At 39.9% G+C, this 19411-nt stretch overlaps 2 protein-coding genes across 2 annotated transcripts; both read right to left on the reverse strand.

The window, feature by feature from the left end:
• Window positions 1-252: 252 nt before the first annotated feature.
• On the reverse strand, window positions 253-8029 carry LOC109217274. Its single transcript, XM_019381505.1, has 4 exons — window positions 6874-8029; window positions 5829-6239; window positions 422-437; window positions 253-325 (listed from the first exon to the last, which is right to left on the reverse strand). Exons 1-4 carry the CDS (start codon window positions 8027-8029, stop codon window positions 253-255), a joined length of 1656 nt encoding a protein of 551 aa, XP_019237050.1.
• A 278-nt stretch (window positions 8030-8307) lies between these two features.
• On the reverse strand, window positions 8308-9339 carry LOC109217276 (probable serine/threonine-protein kinase dyrk1). The gene has a single exon (XM_019381506.1). It carries the CDS (start codon window positions 9337-9339, stop codon window positions 8308-8310), a length of 1032 nt encoding a protein of 343 aa, XP_019237051.1.
• Between the last annotated feature and the right edge of the window lie 10072 nt (window positions 9340-19411).

Raw genomic sequence — 19411 nt, forward strand, 5'->3', positions numbered from 1 at the left:
CTAAGTCACTAATCATCCCCCGAAGCTAACCGAACCACCGGAATTCACATCCGAGCCCTCTAACCACAAAGTCAACTTCCGATTGACTTTTCCAAAATAAGCTTCCTTCTAAGAGGCTAAGTGCCTCATTTCCAACTAAAACCAATTCAATTCTACCCGATCACCTCAAATACCGATACTGAAATGTGGAGAAACATAATATGGGGGAAACGGGACGGTAACTCACGTGACGACGGGCCGGGTCGTCACAGATCACTTGCTGGATGATGAAGCAATGTGACATGTGCTTTTCATCAAACCTAGATGAACATCTGTTCTTCCAAATCTGCCAACATATGATTGAAGGAAGGCATTGAAGTACTGCCTTATGGACTTCATTTTTGGGCTTAGTCAACCACCACCTCATAACTCTCTGTCTTACCTGGCCTTGGACCAACCTGATACCACAAGAGTTACAGAAGAAAGACCATACTAAGTTGGCAATATGACTTTCATTGAGCAGGTGGTTAGTGGATTCGTCATAGTGGTTAGTGAAGCAACAGTTACATATGGAGGCAATATTTACCCCATATCTTTTAATATCAACATCAGTTGCTACCTTATCCAAAAGGACTCTAGACATAAAAAATGAGACTTTAAAAGGAAGCTTTTTATGCCAAACAGTAATACCTGTAAGAGTAGTTCCTCTCTTAGATCTCAGTGTGTGCCATGCAGATTTACAAGAAAATTTCCCTGAAGGATCCGGGGTCCAAATGGGTCTGTCTTCTCTATTGCTGTTGAAAGGGATGGTTTTGATGGAATTGACTATGTGCAAAGGGAGAATTCTCATCAATTTACTCTGATTCCAATCAACGTGAAGGTAGAACTCCTTTATCATAACTCTTTTAGGAGTTGTGCTATTTTGAACCAGATGAGCTAGAGGCCCAAAGTCGGTCCAAGAGTCCCACCAGAATGATATTTCCCCCCCTTCCAAGCCTCCATGAAATTTAAGGTTCCACTTTGTCTTTTATGTCCATCATTCTTCTCCAAGTATGAGATTGGCCGGGAACTTTCTTTCTTGCAACAGGATGGAACCTTTTACAATATTTAGCTTCGAGAAAGTATTTAAGAAGTGAATTTTGAGTTCTGAATTTCCACCATAACTTAGCAGAGAAGGCATCACATGTGTCTGTGAGAGATCTTAAGCCAACTTTCCCTTCCTCTATTGGACGACACATGTCTTTCCAAGCAATCCAGTGCTTCTTTTTCTTGTTACCATTCATTGTCGTGCCCCATTTTCTCGCGAAAGCGGGCTTAGACATGTGACAACTCTTTTAAAGGAAGGGTATTAAAAGAGAAGAGTCGCCACCTAACGGATTATGGTGCATTAGGGCACCTAGAGCGATTAACTCTTAGACTAGTTTGCATTACCAGAGATTTAGGGTAAGGGCTCGAAATAACCTTGAGGGGAAGGTGTTAGGCACCCCTCTCGGTCCCGACCGAACTTATACTTATGAATTAGTCTTTTAACAAGTAAGTAGTTGAAACACATAATTGCAGATAAAGCATGTTGGACATTGTATGACTCAAATAATAAGATAAAGAATTTGAACAAGTTATATAGAAAAGTAAAGTTTTAGGCAAAGGGAATTTTGGGAAGGAGGGGTCCTAGGTTGGTTAGCCTACAGGATCACCCCACGCAATGCCCGATAAACACTCCTCAATGAGGGGCTACATGTGACATTAGCGCGTAGTCATCATATCCATATATACCCATTCCCACCCCTTAGCAGTTATTAAAGCGAGTTTTATTTAAGCAATCTCTGTGCGTGCTGTTACCCGTCCCTTCCTAATGGTCCTGGAGGAATTTAGGACCTCTACCTACAGGCAGTTCTAGACAGACCCTTAGGTTTAAAGGAGAAAATACTAGGGCGACAAGCAAGAACACATAGGACTTAGCAAATAGAAAGCAGGAAAGAGCAAATAAGAGGCTCAGTTTTACCTCCACAGACAAGGCATGTAAACAGCACGACTCAAACACAAATAAAGGCAGTATTTGTTAAACAGGATCCTAAGACATGATGTCTAGGTGAGTATCAGAACACGTGAGATATGCAGTTTTATTTTATAACTCAGAAGCAGGGGCCCTAATCAGTTGGCCTACTGATTTTAAGCCTATTAACCATTAAGCAGTAAACACAAAGAACAATTTCCGGTTTCGTAAAGGTTGATTACCTAAGGCTTTGCCTAGGCATAGGATACAACAGTTACCAGAACCATTAGAACGATAAAGGAGTTATTTTACCTAAAAGAGCATGCGGTTCTAAGTCTTACAGGATACAGGATTGTTACTAATTTGTTTAAAGCAGGATGAGACTGTTTATATTCCTATTCATGCATCAGTAGTTTAACTAGGCGTAGCTGAGTGAGTATGAACGAGAACCTAAACATGGTATCTAATATGCACACATGAGATATAAAATGATTTATATGGAAGATTCCTAAAGCGGGATTTCTAAATGCACAGCATGATTTCAGAATTTCCTAAAGCAGGATTTCTAAATGCATAAAAAGTTACGGCATTATAGAGCATGCTATCAAGTGTGCAAGAGTAGCAGTTTTGTTTTAATGCCATTTATCCTAGAAACGGGATTTCTAAGTGATAGCAAGAATGTCAAAATGAGATGCCGAAACAGCATACATAATAAAACCTAGGGAGCATGGTCTCTAATACATGATATGCTTTGCACATGTTGGTCCTAAACATGGATTCTATTGCGCATATAGGAAATGTAAACCTAAAGCATGGTTTCTACCCCTTTGATGTCTATAACATGCATAGCTACCCTCCCATTTTCACTATCCATCCCCAGTATCTGTTTACAACAAATTATTACAGTCCAATATCGAATGAATTACATAAGTGGATAAGAAAATTAAGAAGTTACACTATAGGGAGCCTGAAAGTAGCCCAGATTTCCAGAATTTCCAATGCCATATTGCCTCACAGCCTTTCACATAATCCGGGTGTGTCAGAGTTCCCTAAGGACCTCAAGGGATCCCGGACAGTGCTCACACCCAGATTTCCTAATCATAGTTGAGTAAGTGCAGTGTGGAAGGGCCAACTCTAATGTATCAGAGTTCAGAGGGATCTCATAGTGATCCCTAAGCAGTCACACATTAGAAGGGTAGAACTTGAAATCTAAGAGTAGATGTGAAAGTGCTTGACAGTTTTGAAAAGGTTTAGGCAGGAAAATAATTTGAAAAGAGACTTGTTTGAAATAGTTTTGTAAAAACAACAGAGGAAGTTATTCAATAGGATAGTTTTGAAAAAGAGAGTAGAGTAATAAGAAACAGTCCAAACACAGCACCCAAAACAGGTTCATACATAACCAAGGAACATAGAACCAAGGCAGGTTCAGCCACCACAAATAGGGGTAATGGAATTTGGGGACACATAGAGTACATAGTATACAGGAGCATAGCAGTTCTTGTGGGGGTTTATGGTATTAGGGTATAGCTAGTGGTACCAACACAGTATGAATTTCAGAACCAATCATAGAATCAGACATTTAAAGTGACAGATCTGTTTGCAAAGTAAGTGCATATCAAAACTGGATAACAAGTAGACAAGCATTCAAAACAGGTAGAGTCACATTGAGATAGACTACCAGGGAAGTAGAACATGTTCTGAAATGCCCTAAGAGGGTTAGACTAGCACGCAAGATGAAGCAATAATGTAAACATGTCAATTACATGTTGAACAACAGAACCATAGATAGAAACAAATTAGCAGTAAAAGAAACATATTGGTTTTGGGACTTGAATTGAAATTAGAACATACAGGTAAAGAGATAGTAAACACAAAGTGAAGAAGAGGAGAGCACAATAATTAGCCTTGGCTTGCAACCGGCTAACTCAGAATAATAGCAAGTAATCAAAGAAAGAGAGCAAAAAAGTTTTGAGTGTGAGAGAGTTTTTTTTTGAACTCATCCGTTGACTGTTAATGAGAGAGCATATATAGTAGTTCGAAACTAGGTAAAAATAAGGTAAGAATCACGATTGTATAATAATTATAGAACTAGGTATCAATTAGTATCAAATCAGTATAAGTACTTTCTTTAATTAAGGAGTTAAAATTCAAACGGTAATAAGTAGTGATAAATAAGGAATGAAATCATGTAAGACTGAACATGACACATAAGGAAATAAGCATAGTACAGAGCATGTAATAGAGGCTAGGTTCGACAAATTCTAATTAAGGAAAATATCTAAGAATCAATTTGACAGCATAATCAACCACAAAATAAGGCAAGAAAATATTTAGAGGTTGAAATCAGTAAGGAGATCATCATAAGATATTAGTGAAAGGCATCAATTACAGGAAATTAGGGATTCAAATAGGAGTAGTAATGATTAAGGAGAATTAACACAAATTGTTGTAAATAAACGAGATAATCACAGTATAGGCGAGAAGGAATAAAATCAGAAACCCTAATGAGCATAATAGGGTAAAAATCATATAAACATAGAACATATTCGTGAATAACAGACATGCGAACAAATTAAACGAACAAACAAGCAAGGACAGTTCTCAGAACCCAAGATTAAGACCAAGAATTAGGGTTTTCAACATAATGAATCAGATAAAAGGAACAACTTAAATAAACCGTTTAAACATAGAAAAGATCATAGAATAATACTAAAAATCAGAGGAAAAGTTATTTTGAAAAGGGGTTAAGAAACCCTAGCTTTGAAGACGAAGAGGCGTTTTTGAAAAATCGGAGAGACTATCATGAAAAATAGCAAAATAACTCAGAATACTCTTAGATCTGTTACAGATCTAAGAAGTCAAGAGATAAATTAGGGTTTCAGAGAGAGATAACCCAGAGATGGAGAGATTCCGGCTTAGAAGCCATGGATCTAGCCGGAGAAATAGAAAGGTCTTACTCAGACGGGCCAAGGTGGCCTGCGAATGGCAGGAACAGACCGTAGGTGTGAGTTGAACAGCCGCTGGTCCCTTGGGGACCTCAGGGTAGCAAGAATCCGGCATGGGGGAAGCCATGGAGGCTAGGGGTGGTGGTGGAACCACCATTATTACCGGCGAGCCAACGGCCGGCGAGTAAGAGCCATGGTTTAGCAGAGAGAGCTTAAGAGAGAATGAGAGGGTGAGTCGGCGGAGAGTGATGAGAGAATGAGGATTTGGGGGGGGGGGGTAGACTATTAGGTTAATTATGGTAAGGACGGATCTGGTCCGTTGATAAAAATTGATCAACGGTTCAGATAAGACAGGGATTGGGTCGGGTAGGATAGTGGATTGGGCTTTGGGGTATTGGGCTGATTTAATTTGGTCTGGGTTGGTTTAATTTAGGCTAGAATTGAAATGAAATTAGGCTATTTGTTAAACACCCAATTCAAATTAATCAAAATAATTTACAAAATAGCTAATAATTATAAAAAATGAGTTTCATGCACAGAAAATAGTTTAAAATGATTATTTAATATTTAAAAATACAAATGGCTAAGTTTTGATAAAAACAATACAAAATTATATGCTTGGGCTATAATTGCGAAGTTATTGCAATTATAGCCAAAAGATGCCAATTTGGCTAATTATGAAATAATTTGGTCTTATTAGGACCATAAACAATAAATTAAATCGAGAAATGCTTTTGAAATCACTTGTAATGCTATTTTGTAATTAATTATTGGAAATAAAATGCTGGGTAAATTAATAAAAATATAGAAAAATTATGGAAGAATACCAATTGCTATTAATGCATGATTTTGAAGGTATATATGCTATTTTAAAATATTTTTTGGGAAAAATTGGGTATCAACATCCATACCCCAGAAGAAGTTGGAGATGATCTTCTCAATCTGGTAGAAAGTCGTCTTAGGCGGGTGAACTGCTGATAGGATATGGAGTGGGATAGCCTGCAAAACAGATTTGATAAGAACAGATTTGCCACCGTAGGATAGGAATTTACCTTTCCAGCCTTGGAGTCTTTTTGCTATGGTAGCCACCATGTTGTTGAAGTAAACGACTTTTTTTCTCCATATGTAGATAAGACATCCTAAATATTGCATTGGAAACTTGCAATGGTTGAAACCAGTGGTCTGCATGATTTGGTTGATTCTTGGATCATCATCTTTGAAGTTGACATAGAAACCAGATTTAGACTTATTTACTAATTGTCCCAAGATCTTTTCATAGGTCTCCATCTTGTCCATCATCATCTTCAAGGATTCCGGATCCGCTGAGGAAAACAAAATTGTATCACCAGCATAGCATAGATGAGATATAATAGGACTACAATTATCTATCGAAAATGGGATAAAATCATGATTGTTTAAAGATTCCATTAATCTCGATAGAAGTTCAGCCCCAATAAGAAAGAGAGAGGGAGATAGAGGATCCCCTTGTCTTAAACCCCTAGTAGAATTGAAAAATCCATGTCTACTTCCATTGATATTTATAGAGTACCAGACATTAGAAATAAGTCTCCAAATAATATCAATCCAGGTTTCGTTGAACTCAAAGTGCCTCACAATATTGCACAAGTATTCCCATGAGACTCTGTCATATGCTTTAGTCATGTCTACTATTAAAACCACATTCCTATGTATAGAGGGCTTTGTAATATTATGGACCATATCTTGAGTTATCATAATATTTTCAGTTATGGATCTCCTCTTAATGAAACATGTTTGATAAGGAGAGATCAGCTTGTTCATGAGGGGGCTTAGCCTTTGATTCACTAGGCTAGAGATAATCTTGCAGGAGAAGTTTCTAAGGCTAATATGCCTTAATTCATTGAAAGATTGAGGGTTGTCCACTTTAGGAATGAGGATCGGGCAGGTGTGAGTAATTGCCTTTTGGAATTTGGTTACCTGCAAAGAAATCAGAAACTATTAGTAATAGGTCCTCCTTAATAATGTCCCAACATGACTGATAAAATTTCCCAGAGAGCCCATCTGGTCCGGGTGCACTGGATGGGCTCAAGGAGAATACAACTACTTTCAATTCCTCCATAGTAGGATTAGCAGTGAAATTTGCATTGTCCATTTCATTAATTACTTTAGGTATACAATTAAGAATAGAGAAATTGGAGTCAGTATATTCTCTAGTAAATTGATTCTGAAAAAGGGATACAGCTTCATTGGCAATATGATCATCTCCTTCAATCCAATTGTCATCATTAAGTCTGATCTTCTTGATGGTCAACCTCTTCCTTCTGCCCTTGACAATGGAGTGAAGAAATTTAGAATTAACTTCCCCTTCCACAAACCATTTGATCCCAAATTTTTGCTTCCATATAGACTCTTCATTTTTATAGGCCCTGATAAAGAGAGCATTAATACGCATAAGCTCGGCTCTATTGTACTCATTGTTGTTTGTAATGATCTTATGCTCCAATTCCTCCACCTTCTTCTCCAGATCTTTGACATTGTCAAAAATATTTCCAATAGATGTCTTAGACCAGTGGGATAGGCATTTGCAAGTATTTTTAAGTTTCAGATGGAATTTCCACATAGGGGAGCCGTGAACCTCTATATCCCATGCTTGTTTTACCACCTCTTTAAAACCTACTTCGTTAGTCCAGAAGTCTAAGAATCTGAAATGCTTGGTAGCGGGTTGGGATGTGTTCTTAGTAAGGAGGGGGGAATGGTCGGATCCTGTTCTGATCAAGCGATTGACACTAGTAGAATCATAATTGTTCATCCAATCTTGGTTCACCTGCACCCTATCAAGCCTTTTCCAAATTCTCTTGTTAGGAGCCCACCCACATGTGAATTGTGAGCCTGAGAAGCCCGGGTCAATGAGATCACAGTCCATGATGAATTGTATCATAGGCATGCTCTCGGACATTCGATGAAGGTTGCCGCCCTGTTTTTCACTTGGATCAATAATACAGTTAAAGTCGCCTGCAATATAACACGGTAGCTTGTAGTTCTGAGAGATATCCCTTAGGTTATTCCATAGTTGTTCTCTCAAAACAACCTCACATTTTGCATAAACTGAAGTGACCAGGATGTTTGATCCCATTCATTTGATGATACAAGTAATCTGCTGATCAGACTCCTCCACCACATTACAATTCAACTCATTACTCCAAAAGATCTAGATTTGGCTATTGGTATTGGGATAAGCTTTACCATATCCTAGAATTGTCCTGAACTTGTCCAGTTGGTCTGCTTTGTGAAAAAGTTTACTAATAGAAATAAAAGGAAGATTTTGAAGTCGGATAATTTGCTTAAGTCTATCAAGAGCACCACTAGAACTGATGCTTCTAATATTCTAGTATAGGGACTTAAACATCATAATCAATTGGAGAGGTTTTGCTCCTGTGGTATAACCACAGCTTGCTGATAGGTGAATCTGCCACCTCTTCCTCTTGAGTTGTGTCTGCCTCCGAAAGCATTACTTCTACCTCTTCCTCTACCTCTAGGAGATAAGTGATTTCTTTCCACAATTTTATCTATTTTCGAGCTTACATTTACCACCACTAGAGCATTAGAGTTGAAGGTTTCAATAAGTTGGGCAGCATATTCATCAGTAGTGTGGTTTATAGGTTGGTCCTCAGTCTGAAAACTTTCACTATATACACTTTCAAACTCATCAGATTCTTCAGTGCTCATTTCATCGTCATAGTCACCATCTTCTGTGCTATCCTCTTCCCCATCATCCTCGAAGGAAGATTCTGCCATGTGAGAGTTGTTAGTAATGTACATATCTTCACTCTCTTTATCCTCTTCCAAGCTGGTACCACTTATAAGTTTCAGATATGTGTTATGCACATCTCCTGGATCAATTAGTTGATTATTCTTGGTGTTGTTTGCTTCTGTGTCCTTTCTACTGTTGGCTTCTTCATCAGTGAGTTTGGTAGTGTCCTTATCATTGTTGAAATCCCTCTGGAAGGAGTGTCTACTTTTTTGATCATTATCAAGGAGAGTAATGTTATCTTCCTTGTTGCTGGCCTTTTGTTCCGAGGATTTATGTACTGTGTCTGCCTTTTTGTTACTTGGTTGGCCTTCTTCCAGGAAAGTGTTTTGGATTTGGATTTCTTTGTTGTTGTTGTTTTGATTCTTTTTTCTAGCTTTGGACCTCTTCTTTTTGGTGATGTCCTGTCCAAACTTGTAGTTGTTGTTGCGTATGGTTTCCTCTTCCACTTTGTTTTTCCCTTTACCCGGCACATCTTCCATCATGTGAATCTTCTGCACCTCGGTTGGTTCCTTGATAACAATGCCATCACTTGCCTTAGCTCTTTGATCTTGGTTTGCTTCTTGGTATTTTTGGAGTGAAATTTCATTTAATCTCTGCTCTTTATGGCTGTGATCATCAGGCTTGTTGGACATTTTCATTTGTATGTTGTTCTGGAATTTTACTTTGGCAGCCTTCTTCTTTGAAACCGTTTGGAAGCCATCATCCTTTGGCTTATCAATTTTTTATTCTTTCTCCTTATCGAGTTGATCTTCTTTCTGTGCCTTAATCCTTTCGTCTTTGATCTCATTTCTGCACTAGATCTCATAGTGACCTTGCATTTTGCAGTATACATAGTAGCTTGGTACTTTTTTATATTCAATGTCAAGCCACTTTCCATCATCAGAATTGTCGAGTCTTTTATAACCTAGCCATATTTGATCGAGTCTAGACTTTAGGAGGTTAATTTCAACTTTAACTTTTGTAATGTTACCTCTAGATTTGGAGTATGTTGCCATGTCCGGAGCCACAGCCACACCTACATCTTGGATGAGTCTGGATACAATATTCCATTTAAACAGGTGCCCAGGGAGTTGGTGAATTAGGATCCAAACAGGGACAATGGATGTTTCCTCCTCCGGTTTGAAATTCGGAGTCCATTTAAGGATTTTAATAGGGGCATCGCCAATGTCAATATAATCCTTCGTGAAGACGTGATTATAATCCACTTCATTAGCGAAGTCAAGGTAAACATGTTTAGGATCAAAATAAGCTATCTTGACAGAGGCAGTGAGTTAGAATTGCCTAATAAAGGTCTTCCTAATTTCCTCCATGGTTGGTTTACCTCGATAGAACTTACCGATGATAGTGAATCTGCACTCTTTAGCTAAGTTAATGAAAAAGTCCTCTGCTTTGAAGAAAACAACCGATTTACCAAGGTGCGTGCCGTGTTGAATCTCAACCATGGCGCTCGTGTCATGAGATTGAAGGCTGGTTTGGACAGTGGCGGCAAAGGTTGGTTTCGACACTATTTGCTTGCTTTTTTTGTAATTACTCCCTTGGGCAAATTCATTATGTTGTTTAGGAAGTTTAGATTCAGGTAATTGTTTGCTATTTTGAGGTTGCATGCACTGTTGGTCACTTTGATTTAGGTCATTTGTATGGCAGGTTTTGGGTTGGGGTTGCTCGAAATTGCTCGAAATTTTTGGGAAATGATTGCGATTAAGGTGTTGAGTGTGATTTTGGATGTTGTTATCTGAGGAATTGGAAATTTGAATGGTATCAAAAGGTGTTTGTTGGTTGTTTCCGTTGGGGTTTGGCACTGTGGTAGGTTTTCCGGCGGTGGCTCCGCCTGTGCCAGTGATGAAATTAGCCGTTGGGTTAGCCATTTGGTGTTGGGTGTGATTTTAGGTGTTGTTATTTGAGGAATTGGAAATTTGAATGGCATCAGAAGGTGTTTGTTGGTTGTTTGCGTTGGGGTTTGGCACTGTGGTAGGTTTTCCGGCGGTGGCTCCGCCTATGTCAGTGATGAAATTAGCCGTTGGGTTAGCCGTTTGGTCAGGTAGGTCAGGTGGTCAGGTGGGGTTAGCACCGGCGTTTGACATTTAGAGAGAAGGGAGAGATATTTTAGAGAGAGAAAGGAGTAATAATATTGAAGAAGATGATTTTCACATTCTATCTTCTCAAAAGAGAAAAGAAAAAAATAGTAATTCACTTGTTGGAGTCAAAGTTGCTTCCATTCGGAAAGAATGATATCCTAAAATAACTGGAAGAAGAACTTTAATATATATCTTATTAGTATTAGTACCCGCGCGGATGCGCGGACACTAATCATGTCAAATATTTAAGTTATTTGGATTGTATGTAATAATCTTAAAATTTACACTTTCTCAGTAAATATAGATAATCATTGGATATTAACTACATGAACAAAATTAACCATTTATTCTATTTTTATCATTCTTGCCGGTGTCATTGGATCCTAAAAATAGTCAGAAAGCAAAATAATAACTCATATTTATGGCAAAAACAATCAAATGTTGAGACAATGAATGACTCTTTTGATAAGACTGAACTCTTTTACTACTTGAACTCTTATTTGGTGTGTTGATATCTCTTAAAAAATATTTCTTTCTTAAAATTTCAGTTTCTAAAACATTATTTTTCAATAATAATTATTTTTATAATAATGTAATTGAAAATATTATTCTTAATTCAAAACTCATTTTAGTTGGCTATCTAAAATATGAAAAAATTCTTTATCTAGTGATTTTTTTTACTCTATTTTAATATTTGACATTAACCATGTTAAATATCTGAGTTATTTGAATTATATGTAAATAAACTTAACACTTAAACCTTCTAAATAATTATAGATAATCGTCAGATATTAATTAAGAAACAATACATGAAAAAAGACTAACATTTTCTCAATCTNCCGAATAATCTGAAATTTTGCACACATATCCAAAACCACCTAACGAAGATACTGCAACTCTCGGAATTCCATTCTTACCCTCGGATCAAAATCTCACCTATCAACCGGATTTCGCCAAAATACTAACTTCGCCAATTCAAGCCTAATTCTACATCGGACCTCCAAAATCAATTCCGATCGCACTCCTGAGTCACAAATCACCTCCAGAAGCTAACGGAATCACCGAAAATCACATCCGAGCCCTATAACTCATAAGTCAACGTCCGGTTGACTTTTCCAACTTAAGCCTTCCTTAAAGAGACTAAGTATCTCATTTCTTATCAAAACCAATCCAAATCAACTCTAACGCACCACATACCGATAACGAAACATGAAGAAGCATAAAATGAGGGAAACGAAGCAGCGACACATGAGACGACGGGTCGGTCGTCACATCCTCCCCAACTTAAACAAACGCTCGTCCTCGAGCGTACCCCGAGTTGTACTAGAAGCAACCCAATAGCTGAATGACCTTACCAAGCATATACCCGGGGTGATCCCTCATCACCCTATCTCGCATAGGTCCGATAACACAATATAGCTGAAATTTCACAGTCCATCTAAACCATAAACCGTAGAACCACATTGCACTTCCCGAAATTATACACAAGTTCAGGACCTCACTTTTATACTCAGAATAAACCCGAACCAGCTGTAATAACTCGTACCTGCAACCTCAGGTGAGATCATATGATATACCACATAATCCAAACACTCGAAACGATAATTTCTATTCACAGTAGTTACCCACAGCAAACAAATACAGATAGAAAACCCTTTATTAGCTAAATTCTTATTCCAACACTTTCGTATACTGCCAACAACAAATGAAACACGCGATAAGCCGTAACCATTCCTCAGATCAAACATTCATGAAGCCACTTTCCTCTGACTAATACCACAACAGATATCCTAGCCGAACCTCGATATTATCCTTCTAACAAGCTGAAATGACATCTGTCCGAATTCATTAATAACTCCAACGATTACCTCGAATCCAACACACCCCCCTGGCGATACGACGCCTCAATACAGGCCTAAGCCACAACTCGCATAATACACGCACCGATAAGGAACGGTCTGAACATACTCAAATCAGGACAAATGACTTAAACAGAAGAGCTGTACCTCAAGCTCATCAATACCATTACAACACAAGGCCGAGACCCCGCCTCACATCGTTGAAATAGAACACCTGAATCTACCTCGAAAGGCCATAACTCCCCGTGGCCTCGCCACAGCGCGCGATCCTATCCAAACACTGTTACACATGAAACACCTCAAGTCACCATGCTCAAAATAGACAGCCACGCACAAATTGATGTCTGAAACCAAGCAATCCATTACACCCACGGTGAAACAAATAACACACGGCACACAACCCGATAGGCCTAACCAATACTCCATACATCGAGCAACACTCAATTACTCTTCCCGCTCGACTTCCTCTATGAATCCTCAATAGAACCGCACCACATGTGCCCATATCCAACAAATCATAACGTCTCACAGCACAAAAAACAACTCATAGATCTCCTTAGATCACTAACAAGCTCAATAACGATCGAATCAACCTATCCCTCAACAATACAACTCGGGGCCAACCAAGCTAACGCAAGCTAAATGCGTAGCCACATCGGCCTGCCAACGATCTCAATACCAAGAAGCCCGAAGCTGCTCCTTCCACTACTATAACTCCTGCCGGAGCCGTACGATACGGTGCCGGGCACCAAATCAATACCGAAGTCCACAATCTCGCCCGGCGACATGCCCGGCCACAAGAAACGCATCCGAAAAAGTCCCTCAATACCGGAACTGCATCAACGGTAGAAACCTCTGCACTGACATCCATCACGAAGGCCCAATCAAGAAAACGCAATCCTTCCCAGCCGTCCGCTGGTCCTTGGAATACAAACCACTCTGCTAGAACATAATCCGATGCACCTCGCCACGCAACCTGTGGCATTTTCCGACATAGCCCATAGCGCAATAGTCTAGAGTAACCCAACACTGAGACAACCAGTCTACCCCCAATGTCATATCCAAAATCAAATATACCAAGCAAGAAGGATCCATTCGGGCCTCCAAATCCCAATAGCCGCTAACGGTACCAATACACACGATCCACAACCACTACATAGTCTGAACCTGAGAACTCCCAGCCTCCAACTCCCTATAGCACACGAATCACTGTACTTGATCCCAAATTCCGCCATATGAATATACATCACACCTCAAGTACCCAATCATTCCACGGAAGATATTCTAAAATTCCCCCGTGCCATCACACAACTCAGATATCAGCAGTCGATCTAGCAAGAAAGCACCGCAATACTAACGTAGTATCATCAGTTTAATCACACTACCCCTTTTTCCGAGACATTTGCTCTCGTCAAATCACTCCCATTCAGCAGTACCATTTCCTTGATTACCTGAGGCTACCCGTTGCCTAAGAATTTTATGAACTTCTTTTCAGAACTGAACTGTAACTCATCTAATCAAGAGCTTCCATTGATCCCATTAGGAAGAAGAATCATTACACATTCCATGCTTCGCATACCATAGAAATTATATTCATCTCCAAATCACGGTAAAACCCAACAAGGACCCTCTCCCAATTCCATTGCACAAGCTAAATTGCCAGGACTGAATCCTTCTATCCAAACCAAGCTAAGCAAGTTGTCAGAACTCAAGAGCTTTGCTGCACAATACCTGTAAGGGCACATTACCTCGGACACATACGAAGAACTAATCATATCCTTACCATACCGATTCGGTCTACTATCAAGCTATTCCATCTATTTAATTTCCCTTCTGATTCATCATCAACTGGATATTTCCTCTTGCTGTAGCACCAAAATGCCTCAACCCAGGCCCACTACACGAGACCCACGCACAAGACCACACTGTCTAAGACCCATAAGCCATTGAATCCCCTCTCAAATATTCCCAGAAATACCACATTCCAAAATAATTTACTCTAAAGAACTTCATGCGAATCCAAATTCGTTACCTTTACTTTCCAGATACTAATACATAGAATCCCATAGTTAACATAAAAAGACCACAAGTCTTGACCTTTTCCAATGAAACATAGTCTCTGACTACATACACAACCTCAAGACACCTGATAGCTACATGTAGAATCTTGAACACATTCAAACCATTCTCGAGAGTCATTTACTCCTTATTCGAATCTGCAATTTACCTTATCAAACGGACATAACCGCCCGTGCCTCATTAACACTCTGACACCGCAGGATATGATCTCATTCCAATACAAACAAACATCTTCCTTCTATATACACTGAGCATTCCTTATCAACAACAACTCAAGACACCCTATTATTTTCACACATCTACGAAGCACCATATAACCTTTGTCAAAACTTTGCTTCACTCGCGCCATCCTCGGCTCAACCTCTGCAACCAGAACTGATCCGCCAGCATACCTCGAAACGGAACCAACATAGCACATAACCGTGCGATCAGCTAATCAACAGCAACCTCCCCAACTTGGCTCGAAGCCATATATCCGGACACACTCAATAACCCATAATACTTTTACTCAAATGATGCCACAATACCATAGTGAGATTAAACTCAAATCATGTACAAGTTTGTGAAAACACAGATCATCTAGTACTGTAATCCTCTGCAAATCTCGCATTCATCCCCTCATCAATTGCGTCCACTTTGTTAGGCGACCCGAATTTTCAAATTACAACACGTACCCTTTCAATACACACGAGATCTTCTAACATACACATAAGGATCATACCACTTAGGAACACTCCACAGGAGATAACCCACCTGCTTCGCCTCAATTTAATATCTTAGCATACCTTCCACCATCATATACGTTACACAGTCATTTAGTCTTCCTGAGTCTGAACTCATACCGCCACATGTAATGCACTTCACTTCCCAACTAGGAGACACAAAAATATTCTTCACGCGCCCATAATTCGGGCTACACATCAAATCACAATAGGAATCGAACACTTAACAGTTCATCTATTATCCAACAGACCTCTTCGTCACTACCAAGTCATATAGATACATCTCACAGTACTAACATACTCAGCACATGGATATCCAACCGCCATTCCGGCTAATAAGGACAATACCGAACATATAAGTTCAAAACACTTGCTTACACAATCAGCACCTCAGTGCTCAAGCCATAGGCAAGATCTGGCCTCAAGTCCTCCAGACTGGCCCAACATACTCACGAAAATCACATCTCGCCCCTCGATCGGGGAATCACAAACCGTCAAGGCACATATAATACTGAGCGCTCACGTGCACATACAGACGTGTGGAAGGAATTTCAAGAGTTATATCTCAAGCTGAATCAAGTACGCACGATAAGAATTCCAAGAATGGGAAGTTTTCCTAAAGGTTCCGCAGCCTCCCGAGGAGAAATACAGGCGTCCCCGTACCGCTCCGCGAGACTCTACTAAACCTGCTCATGACTCGTGAGACCTAGTAACCTAGGCTCTGATACCAACTTGTCACGACCCAATTTCCAGACCCGGTCGTGATGGCGCCTCTCGTGAAGACAAGGCCAGCCAACTAACCCAATTCGTCTCTTTAACAATTATTAAACATAAATGAATAGATAAATACAGCTTAACGACAATAATAACCAGTATTTACAACCCAACACAACCCGACCGGGGTGTCACAAGTCACGAACATCTAAAGAAACCTGAACACAACTACAGGGCCAATAATATACAACAATAAATTCTGGAATTCTAAAGACAACGTCCGGTGCCGCGAACGTTGGCGGTCACCTTGCTCAGCTACAAGAGTAATACCTTCAATCAGCTAATAACCCGCTACCGGGTGAACAATACCTGCAACTGCACGCGAGGTGCAGGGAGTAAAGTGAGTACTCCAACTCAGTGAGCAATAAAAGTAAATAATAACTGAGCGGTAAGAAATCACATAAAAGCACTCCATCGTGCTATATAGGACAGTGCAAATCTTTGAGAAAACAGTAAAACCGTGAAAATCCTTTAGAAAATATCTGGGCTCAGTTAAAACCTCTTTTAAAAATATCCTTTCCAACAGTTAAGCAAATGAATGCGTAATCAGATAGTGCAAGTCAGCACATAAGTCAGCCCCTCGGGCACATCACTCCACTAGCAATTAACACCAGGGCGTCTGGTAAACAGTGCAAGGAGTAGCATGGATACCAATGAAATGAGAGTGCTGAATGTCATGACACGTATTACAAACAGGAACCAATACATGAATGCAATGCAATACATATGACCGCTGCGGCGTGCAGCCCGATCCATTTGGGTACCCGCGCTCACTGTGGGGGTTCAGACTCCGGAAGGGCTCCTACAGCCCAAATGCAATATCAATATAACACCGCTGCGGCGTGCAGCCCGAGCCATCCATATATCCAGAAATCACTATAACACTACTGCGGCGCGCAGCCCGATCCCTGCTCAGTCCAGAAATGCACATAAGCCCCTTGGGCAATAAAAAAATAGCAGTTCTCAGTTCAAAACGTCAGTAAAATATCATTTAAGTTTTCAAATCATGAAAAATGGCTGAATTTACAAAACAGTATTAAAACCCTGGACCGAGATCAAATAGCATGCAAAGTAATGCAAAAACAGTGATATCAATCCCTGAAGGATTCAAATAATCGGCACGAAGCCCAAAATATGGAAATCAGCCCAAATCATGATGATAACAAGTAGTTTCAGTCAAATACGCGGTAAAATCAACAACCGGGACGGACCAAGTCATAATCCCCAACGGTGCTCTACCCCACGCTCATATCCGGCGTGCAAGTCACCTCAATACAACACTATGATGTGCAAATCCGGGGTTTCAAACCCTCAGGATATCATTTACAAGTATTACTCACCTCGAACCGGCGAAATCTCGAGCCCGCGATGCCTTTGCCCATTAAATCGGCCTCCTCGCGCGTCGAATCTATCCAAAATTAGAGCGAATACATCACAATATGCAAATGGGACACTACCCAATCGAAAACAATCGAAAAATAGCAAAAATCTCGAAACTAGCAAAACCCGAGCCCCGGGCCCCTTTCTCGAAAAATTACAAAACTCACATTACCGGATTCCTTATCTCGCAACGAGTTCATACATACCAAGAACTCCCAAATCCGAGCTCAAATGACCTATCAAATCCCAATTTGCAATATCAAAAACTCAAGCCCTAGCTTTACCCCTTTTTGGTGAATTTCAACCAATTTCCATGTTAAATCTATCATAATCTCGTGTATTTAGGCCAAGGAACTTACCTCCAATCAATCCTCCTTGAATTCCTCTTCAATTTGTCCCAAAGAGCTCTCAAAATACTCAACAATGGAGGAAAAATGACTAAAACTCGCGGATAAAATGTTTAAAACCCTTCTGTCCCTTCTATGCGATCGCGGCCCAAGCCCTGCGATCGCAATGAACAAAATTGCACAACCTCAAAAATGCACTATGCAAACGCACCATCACACATGCAAACACACCATCACACATGCGAACGCACTGAACGACTGGCCATAACTATGCGATCGCGGACCACCTTATGCGATCGCATAGGGCAACTCAGCCGCGTCCTCACTTTCTCTTATGCGATCGCGTTACTGTTAGTGCGAACGCACAGAACAAAAATTGCTGCCTCACAAACTCCTCCTATGCGATCGCGACAACACCCCCGCGATCGCATTGACTAAATTCTCTGCAACAAAATGACTGATAACCTGCAACTCCCAAGTGCCAAAATTGGTCCGATTGACCATCCGAAACTCACCCGAGGCCCCCGGGACCTCAACCAAAAACACAAACATGATCCAATACCTTATTCGAACTTGCTCCAATCATCAAATCACCGCGTTTAACACTAAAATAATCAAATTACATCAAATTCAAGCCTAAGTTCTTTAAAAACTTCCGAAACACGCATTCGATCAAAAACCCAACCAAATCACCTCCGAATAACCTGAAATTTTGCACGCACATCAAAAATCACATATCGAAGCTACAGCAACTCTCGGAATTCCATTCCGACCCCTATATCAAAATCTTGCCTATCAACCGGATTTCGCCAAAATACTAACTTCGCCAATTCAAGCCTAATTCTACACCGGACCTCCAAAATCAATTCCGATCGCACTCCTAAGTCACAAATCACCTCCCGAAGCTAACCGAACCATCGGAATTCATATCCGAGCCCTCTAACTCATAAGTCAACGTCCAGTTGACTTTTNCCGAGCCCTATAACTCATAAGTCAACGTCCGGTTGACTTTTCCAACTTAAGCCTTCCTTAAAGAGACTAAGTATCTCATTTCTTATCAAAACCAATCCAAATCAACTCTAACACACCACATACTGATAACGAAACATGAAGAAGCATAAAATGAGAGAAACGAAGCAGTGACACATGAGACGACGGGTCGGGTCGTCGCATCTTTTAATTCAAATTCCGTATATATATATATATACATACATACATATATATATATATATATATATATATATATATATATATATATATATATATATTAGATTAGGTAATTATCTTTTAGAGTAAATCATATCCTTATCAATAGCTAACCACGATTTGAGGTTCAAACACAACAATAAATCGAGTTTGTCAACTAACAATCAATAGGACTCACAATTTCAACAATGGAAATTCCTCTTAATCCGAATGCAAAGACAAGGATAAATTTGCTGCTTTTTTAGATTCCCCCCCCCCCCCC

Source organism: Nicotiana attenuata, unplaced genomic scaffold (assembly GCF_001879085.1).
Source record: "Nicotiana attenuata strain UT unplaced genomic scaffold, NIATTr2, whole genome shotgun sequence".
Classification (NCBI taxonomy): domain Eukaryota; kingdom Viridiplantae; phylum Streptophyta; class Magnoliopsida; order Solanales; family Solanaceae; genus Nicotiana; species Nicotiana attenuata.

Excerpts from the sequence above, each read along its gene's own strand:
- LOC109217274 (XM_019381505.1), bottom strand. The coding sequence starts at position 8,029 with ATGGGATCAAACATCCTGGTCACTTCAGTTTATGCAAAATGTGAGGTT. Across the intron at positions 6,240-6,873 it reads AGTTTCTGATTTCTTTGCAG|CGGATCCGGAATCCTTGAAG; the intron begins GTAACCAAATTC and ends TGTTTTCCTCAG.
- LOC109217276 (XM_019381506.1), bottom strand. The coding sequence starts at position 9,339 with ATGTCCAACAAGCCTGATGATCACAGCCATAAAGAGCAGAGATTAAAT.